Here is an 8,866-nt window from a genome sequence, read left to right on the forward strand (position 1 = left end):
TCTGAATAATATAGGAGTCAAACCGCTTATACCATTATTTTGGAAACTGTTTTAACTCATACAACGATTTCTTTAATCTGCAAACCAGATGCTCCTGTCCAGGTTGAGAGAACCCTTTTGGCTATTCTATGTAAATTTGCTCATCCAAATCACCATGCAAGAAAACAGTTTTTAACATTCATCTGCTTCAAATGCAAATCCCAAATAGCTACTGATGCAAGCACCGTCCTGATTGAAGTATGTCTGACCATAAGAGAAAAGATTTCATCATAATTTATCCCCTTATGCTGTGAAAATCTCTTTGCTACCAGTCGAGCCTTGAATTTTTCTCCTTCTTTTTCTGATACTGCTTGTTTCCTTTTGTATACCCACTTGCACCCAATAACCTTCTTTCCCTCATGAAGTTGAACTACCTCTCATGTGTGATTTTTATGCAAAGACTTCATCTTCTCAACCTTTGCACCCATTCATTTCTCTTTTTTCTGGCTAGTGATAGCTCCTTGAAAAGTGTTGGATCATCGTTGATGATGAGAAGTGCACAAGAGACCAAGTCTTCATAACCCAATATGTTAGAAGGTCTTATATCAGTGCTTCTTTGTCTATCTCTGACTAGATTGCAATTTTGTAATTCATCTGCATTGGAATCACTAGGTGTTGGTTCTAAACTTTCAACAGTCTTAGGTATTGTTGGATGTTGTTCTTGATTCATCTGCACTATATCTGAGCTGGAATTGTTCCCTTGCACATTTTCTTGATTCTGCTGCAACATGGACTGTTCATTAAAAACAGTATCTCTGCTGATCATCATCTACTTTGCAATAGGATTCCAAAACTTGTATCCTTTCACACCTTTCTTGTAGCCCATAAAGATGCAATTTTTTGATTTTCCATCAAGTTTTGATCTTTTATCTCTAGGTACATGCACATAAGAATGACAACAAAAAATTCGTAAATGATCGAAATTAACTAGATTACATGTCCATACCTCTTCTGCGATCTTGCCACTTAATGATGCTCGAGGTGATCTATTGATGAGATAACATGCTATATTCATAGCCTCTGCCCAGAAACTTTTAAGAAGTCTTGCATTCAATATCAAGCATATTTCCCTTTCAGTTAAGGACTTATTCATCATTTCCGCAACACCGTTCTGATGTGGTGTCTTGCGCACTAAAAAATGCCTCTGAATCTCATCCTCACAAAATTTCAAAAACTGTGAATTTGTGCACTCTATGTCATTATCAGATCTCAAATACTTGATCTTTCTGACAGTTTGGTTCTCCACCTCAGATTTCTACAGCTTGAATTTAGAGAATACTTCAGATTTCTGCTTCAAGAAATACACTCAAACTTTCCTGAAAAAATCATCAATAAATGTAACAAAATATTGAGATCCTTCTAATGGTGATTCTTTAGTAGGGCCCCATACATCAGAATGCACATAATCAATAATCCCTTTAGTTTTGTGTTTTTCAGTCATAAAACTGACTCTAGTTTGTTTTCCAAGAACATAGAAATTACAAAGATCGAGCTTACTGCTTTTAACACCATGCAATATGTTTCTTCTATACAATTCTGCCATCTCACGTTCACTAAAATGACCCAGATGCATATGTCATAGCTTTATATTATCATTATCTGACTCCATAGAATGAACTCCACCTACAACTGTACTCCCTAACAGTTTGTAGATATTACCTGCAATTAACTTTCCTTTCATCACAGTCAATGCACCCTTAACAATTCTGATGGTTTCTCTATCCTCATCTGCCTTAGGAATGAAATCATTTCTATGTAAAGTGCCCATGGAAATTAAATTCTTCTTTAGATCTGGAATATGTCTTACATCACATAATGTTCTTACAGTGTCATCTGACATTTGAATTCTGACTTCACCAATATCAACAATATTGCAACATCTATCATTATCTAAATGAACTGAGACAGAATTAGTTAACATGTATGAAATAAACCACTATTTGTTAGATGTTATTAGATAAAGGCACCTTGAATCAAGAATCCATGCATGCATGAATTGAGTTGATGAAACTGAAAGCATATCGTCATCACTACAATCTGAATTGTCACTCTGCACCACATTTACAGATTTCGATGATGCATCACGTTTCTCCTCAGTCTGCTTCTTGAGCTTTGGACAATCTCTCTTCATATGATATGGTTCCTTACACTTGTAGCAATGAATCGTCTTTTTGCCTTTAGACTTTGATCTGGAATTTTGCCTTCTAAAACCCTCCTTTTCTTTCTTCCACTTTTCTCTCTCCCATCCCCGATCCTGATTACCCTTCACATATAAACTGTCGCCATAAGAGCTTTCCCCTATTTCCCCTGCATTCTGCTTCCGATGGTTGTGAGCCAACAATGCTGCAGTAATCTCATCAACTTTGATAGTTTCTTTCCCATATGTAAGAGTAGTCACCAGTTGTTCATAGGAAGAAGACAATGAACACAACAAAATCATTGTTCGATCTTCATTCTCAATACTCACATGAAGTCTTGAAAAATTTGTGATAATTTTATTGAAGTCATTCACGTGTTGTGCCAGATCAGAGCCTTCTTGCATCTTCAGCCCATACAATTTTCTTCAGATACAATTTATTTGTCAGATATTTAGACACAAACTGAGTTTCCAATTTCTTACATACGTTCCCCAGAGATTTTAGATTCAACACGTGATACATAACCTCATTTGTCAGACAAAAACGTATGGTTGCTGCTGCTCGTTGTTGCAATTCTTCTCAATATTCATTCTTCATGGCATCTGGTTTCGTTGCCCGCAAGACCTTCAAGATTCCCTGTTGCGTCAACAGATCTTTTATCTTTGTTTGCCACAATCCAAAATTACCAGTTTCATCGAACTTCACCACCTCAAATTTTGCACTAGAAATTGCAATATGAAATTGATCCTGCAACGAACTCTTTTGCAAATTCCTCTACTAAATTTCGAAAATTGCTTGAGTCTGAAATTCCTTGCTCAGAATTTTTCCAAAAAGAATTTCCTTCTCCGAAAAGTTCCTTTTCTGTGAGAATATTCCTTCTGGTATGAATGGAAGAATCTCTGGTTCCCTTCCAATTTTCTTCTCCGCGGGCGAGGAGAAAATTTCCTTTCTTCACCTCCGCAGCTGCCTCCAACAAAGGAAATCTAAGGAATATTCCTTCTAGTGGAATCGAAAGATTCCCTTCTAATCCCTCCTCTCTGAAGCTGAACTTTCCTTTGCTGATCTGTGGACGTACAACAGCGGAAGGAAAGCAAAGAAGGAAAGATTCCCTTTCCAATTACTCCTCCGCAAATAGAAGGAAATCTTTCCTGGTTTAAATGGAATAGTTGCCTGACTGCCTCCCGTGTCGAACAGCTTCGCCTCACCACGCCCGAACCTCTTTTGCCTTTGGCATCTGATCTCGCGAGCTCCTGCGTCTGCAATTCGCAAGCTCCTCTGTGAAATTGTCGCAGTCCTTTGTCTTCGTCTGTTTGCACCGAACCGTCAAAGATCGTCCCCAGCTATTCATCGAATTCCCTGTAGAATTCGTCTGTGCTAAACCATCTGAAGCTTCGTGCGGAACCGGTCAAGGAAGAACGAAAAACCACACCTTTGTCTTCCTTCGAACTTGGAACTGCGTCGAATCGAACGCCCTAGCCGCTGAAGTTCTCGGCCAAAAACTTCTTTGTTCTTGGGCTGCCGAAACTTTTCTTCCCTGCTCTAGAACTTTGCTCTGATACCACTTGTTGAGAAATTAGAGCGAATAAAACAAGAATTGACACAAATCCAGATGAACACACAGATATTTAACGAGGTTCGACAAAGATGCCTAGTGGCGGCATTCTTTCAACTCCAGAAAAATGTTACAAAATATGAGATACTCCCTAGGGTTACAAACAAGCATATATATAACCCTGGAGTAAACCATGAAGTAAAATATGTAATTACAAAATTACCCATATACCGTAACGCGGGGTGTTGCCCCCGCACCCCCAACCCACATAACAAAATTCCCCCGATTGGACAGATTCTTCCGCTCCACTTCGTTCCAACATCTGTCTCTTCTATATATGATATACGAGTCATACCTAATAAAATCTGTATTGGTCCAATGATTAGCTTATGCTATTAAAGACGGTCTATGTCCAAAAGTTTGAATTTAGATTAAAACAGTTAATGTTGAAACGTTACCTACAAAAAATAAAAAGTAATTATTCTTTCGCCTATGAACTTCGTATATATATATTTCACTCATGCAGAATGCCTCCTGTGATGGCGACCTTCATACGTCCGTCCGATTATATTTTTCTTATCAGACGGTCAGTTACAAGCACACTCCGAATGGGAAGCCATTGTCCGGTAAGCATACCCTGCATGCAGCTGCCGAGCTGCGTGAATGCGCAAAAGGACGAAAAGATGCAATTTTGATGCGTGCACTGGGTGGCCGGTGGGGACGGGATGTAGTATTTTTCTCGCGATAATGAGGGCTATGTGGAATCTAATGCGATTTTGCGAGCTTCGTCACTCTGTCCCTAAGTTCTGAAGGCCGAAATTATGTGGCAGTGAATGCAGGGGGAGAAAGGAGCGCACTTCGCTTTCCATTCCCCAGGAATTACTTTATCTTTCTTTTTCATTCCCTCTTTTCCCCCGCTTGCACACACTAATGACTTGCCCTTGCTTGTATTTAGCTGCAGCTCACTTGTTCTGATTTATCTCATAAGGCTTCTCCAATACTCGTGAGTGGCTTGTTCTCATCTCCTCTTTCCTTAAGTTGTCTTGTCCTTGAAGAATTTGGAGTTTGGTTTGCATTTGATATCCTCCTGCAAGTTTTGAGCTTTGCTTTGCGTTCGGCTGTTGTTTCCATTATGGAATGATTAGTGTATCTTGTCCTGGATCTGCTTAATCCCTTTGTTCTCTGGTTTGTCTTTACGTTTTATGTAGAAAGGATTGCCGAGCGCTGATTTCTTCAGTTCGGTTTAGGGTTTTTCAGGTTTTATGGCGATTGGGTTTTTGTTTTTTTTGTTTTCTGCTTGAAACTGATTGCATGATTCTTTAGAATATTCATATCTAGATGCTCTTGAACATCGGACTATCCATGATCAAGCTAGTCGTGTTGCTTTCTGCACTCATCCGAGCCTTAAAAACTTTATCTTTTTTGGGTAATTTTTTTCTTTCTTGTTCAGTGCATCGAGAATTTGATTGAACTCCGAAAATGGTTTCAAGATCGTACTCAAATCTAATGGATCTTGTTTCTGGTGATTCGCTCACCGTTGGACGAGTCGGCAGAAGGCTGCCTAGAGTAATGACAGTAGCCGGTATCATCTCCGATCTAGATGAGGAAAACTCAAATAGTGTGGTTTCTGATGCCCGATCTTCGGTTTCTCAAGATCGAGTAATTATAGTAGGCAATCAGCTCCCTCTTCGTGCTCACCGCATGCCGGACAACAATGGCTGGAACTTTAGCTGGGATGAGGATTCTTTGCTCTTACAGCTCAAGGATGGTCTCGGGGAAGATGTCGAAGTTGTGTATATTGGCTGCCTTAGGGAGGAGATTGATCCAAAAGACCAAGATGATGTTTCACAAACCCTTCTGGAGACCTTCAGGTGTGTTCCCACATTTCTGCCTCCCGAACTCTTCAGCAAATTCTATCATGGTTTCTGCAAGCAGCAATTATGGCCGCTGTTTCACTATATGCTCCCTCTTTCTCCTGATCTTGGTGGTCGCTTTGATCGCTCGCTGTGGCAAGCCTACGTCTCTGTGAACAAAATTTTTGCTGACAAGATCATGGAAGTAATCAGCCCTGAAGAAGATTTTGTCTGGGTTCATGACTACCATCTCATGATCCTGCCAACATTCTTGAGAAAGAGATTTAACCGAGTCAAGCTTGGATTCTTTTTGCACAGTCCTTTCCCTTCTTCTGAGATTTACCGAACACTTCCTGTCAGGGATGAGCTTCTCAGGGCCCTCCTCAACTCTGATCTGATTGGATTTCATACCTTTGATTATGCCAGGCATTTTCTTTCCTGTTGTAGCAGAATGCTTGGCCTTTCTTACCAATCTAAGAGGGGCTATATTGGGATCGAGTATTACGGACGCACTGTTAGCATCAAAATTCTTCCTGTTGGGGTTCACCTCAGGCAGCTTCAATCCATACTAGACCTTCATGAGACAGAATCCAAAGTTGTTGAACTACTCGACCAGTTTAAGGGCCGGACCGTCTTGCTTGGAGTTGATGATATGGACATATTTAAAGGTATCAGCTTGAAGCTTCTGGCAATGGAACAGTTTCTCATGCAGCATCCCGAATGGGAAGGAAAGGTTGTTTTGGTGCAGATTGCAAACCCAGCCAGAGGCCGAGGCCGAGACGTCCAGGAGGTACAGACCGAGACGTACTTAACAGCCATGAGAATTAACGAGACATTCGGAAGACCAGGTTACGAACCCATAGTTCTCATTGATAGCTCGCTCCAGTTCTACGAGAGAATTGCTTATTATGTTATAGCTGAGTGCTGCCTTGTTACTGCAGTAAGGGATGGCATGAATCTCATCCCTTATGAATATGTTATTTGCAGGCAAGGAAATGAGAGATTGGATAACCTGTTGCAGCTGGATGTATCAGAACCAAAAAGGAGTATGCTTGTTGTCTCAGAGTTCATTGGGTGCTCGCCATCGCTTAGCGGAGCTATTCGTGTCAACCCATGGAATGTCGATTCAGTGGCGGAAGCCATGGATACAGCATTGGCAATGAGTTACAACGAGAAGCAGCTTCGCCATGAGAAACACTATCGTTATGTGAGCACCCACGATGTTGGTTATTGGGCGAATAGCTTCTTGCAGGATTTGGAGAGGACGTGTCGCGACCACGGTAGGAGGAGGTGTTGGGGTATTGGTTTTGGTTTGGGCTTTAGGGTGATTGCTCTTGATCCCAATTTTAGAAAACTTTCTGTGGAACACATTGTTTCGGCGTATAGAAGGACGAAAAACCGAGGTATCCTTTTGGATTATGATGGAACCATGATGCCTCGAACATCTATCAATAAGAAGCCTACTCCTGAAGCTATAAGCATCCTCAATAGCTTGTGTAGGGATCCAGACAACCTAGTTTTTTTGGTTAGTGGAAAAGACAAGGATACTCTCAGTGATTGGTTTTCACCTTGCAACAAACTTGGTCTTGCTGCAGAGCATGGGTACTTCATGAGGTAAATTCCTCTTAGAGTTGACATTTTAGGGGCATTTACATGTATACCATACAATCCCTATATGTTTATATATCTAACACTTCTTTCATTTTTTACATTTATACATCAAGTAAAAAATACCATCATTTTACTTTCTAAAAGTGAAATACATCTTTTCTTGCGTAGGTAAGGTGGTATGTATCTGAAATTTGAAGTTTAAGTATTAAATATATAAATAAGTAAGCATTGAGTGATATGTATGTAAATCTTTCATTTTAAATCCTTCTACTTGCTATATACTTTATGTAAACTTTAAAAAAACTTTGGGTTTAAGCTTGTGTGACAGTTTTGCTTTTAATTGTTGTTTTTCCCAGGCAAAACCAAGACTCAAACTGGGAGACACGCATCCCCGTTCCGGAATTTGACTGGAAGCAGATTGCTGAACCTGTTATGCAGTTATACACGGAAACAACCGATGGATCGAGCATAGAAGCGAAAGAAAGCGCGCTTGTTTGGCATTATCAATATGCAGACCCTGATTTTGGTTCATGCCAGGCCAAAGAACTTCTAGACCACCTTGAAAGTGTTCTTTCAAATGAGCCTGTTTCTGTCAAAAGTGGCCAACATTTTGTTGAAGTTAAGCCACAGGTAAGTTTAAATGCTCAACCTTTCAATTATGTTAGGAAGATTTACATACATCAGCACTCACTTCTTTTGAATTTACATATCTGACACCCATAATTCAACTTTTACATTCATGCCAACTTCCCAATGCTTGAAAATGTGCATTTCACTTTTAGAAAGTTGAAAAGGTGGTATTTTTTTAGTTGTTAATATGTAAACAAATAAGAATTGAGGCGCATGTATGTAATTGTTTTCTTTACCTGATCTCATTTACAATTCTGCTCTATGCAGGGTGTCACAAAGGGCTTAGTTGCAGACCACCTTTTGTCGATGATGCGGGAGAAGACTAAACTTCCAGATTTTGTTGTTTGCATTGGTGACGATCGATCGGATGATGACATGTTCGAGGTCATCAATAGTGCAAGGGCAGGGTCTGCTTTGTCTCCCATCGCCGAAGTTTTTGCTTGCACTGTCGGGCAGAAGCCGAGCAAGGCCAAATACTATCTGGAGGATACAACAGAGATTGTAAGGATGCTGCAGGGGCTTGCAATGGCTTCAGATCAAATGGGGCTTGTTTCAGCCTCTCAGGCTCTCAGTATTTTCGAAGGCGACTAATGGATGCAATGGAGATTGCAAGAATGCTGCAGGGTTTCTTTCTTGGTGGGTTTGGTTCTGATCATTTGTTGTGGGTGTATATATTTTTGATGAAAAAATTATATATTTAGGCGAGTTTATAGTTGGCTAGTTATATATTTTGTGATTGGGTTGTGCTATTGTGATGGTAGAATGTATATTTAGTCTTCTTCATTTTAAATTCTGAGTTTGTTTGTGTTGGTCTGATGGTGCCATTGAGTTAATTTTGCGTTTTCTTCTTTTCTTAGGGTCCATTTGGGGCCGCTTTTGGGGGTCCGCTTTTGTCGAGCGGCGCGGCCCCAGATCGCAATGCTCTTTCTTTTTTTTTCCAACTTTCGCGCAACTTTGCGGACTGTCGCCGCTAAAGTATGTGGAAAGCGGGCCGCGGGATCGACCCCTCGGCCCCGCGTTCGCGATTAACATTTCCCCCACTG

The 8,866-nt window shown here is 40.5% G+C and overlaps 1 protein-coding gene across 1 annotated transcript; it reads left to right on the plus strand.

The window, feature by feature from the left end:
* The first annotated feature begins 4,443 nt into the window (after positions 1-4,443).
* LOC110020690 (alpha,alpha-trehalose-phosphate synthase [UDP-forming] 5-like) lies at positions 4,444-8,630 on the plus strand. The gene is made up of 4 exons (XM_020718879.1): positions 4,444-4,732; positions 5,180-7,196; positions 7,550-7,823; positions 8,091-8,630. Exons 2-4 carry the CDS (start codon positions 5,209-5,211, stop codon positions 8,412-8,414), a joined length of 2,586 nt encoding a protein of 861 aa, XP_020574538.1. The 5' UTR covers positions 4,444-4,732; positions 5,180-5,208; the 3' UTR covers positions 8,415-8,630.
* Positions 8,631-8,866: the final 236 nt, after the last annotated feature.

Source organism: Phalaenopsis equestris, unplaced genomic scaffold (assembly GCF_001263595.1).
Source record: "Phalaenopsis equestris unplaced genomic scaffold, ASM126359v1 Scaffold000107, whole genome shotgun sequence".
In the NCBI taxonomy this organism is placed as follows: Eukaryota; Viridiplantae; Streptophyta; class Magnoliopsida; order Asparagales; family Orchidaceae; genus Phalaenopsis; species Phalaenopsis equestris.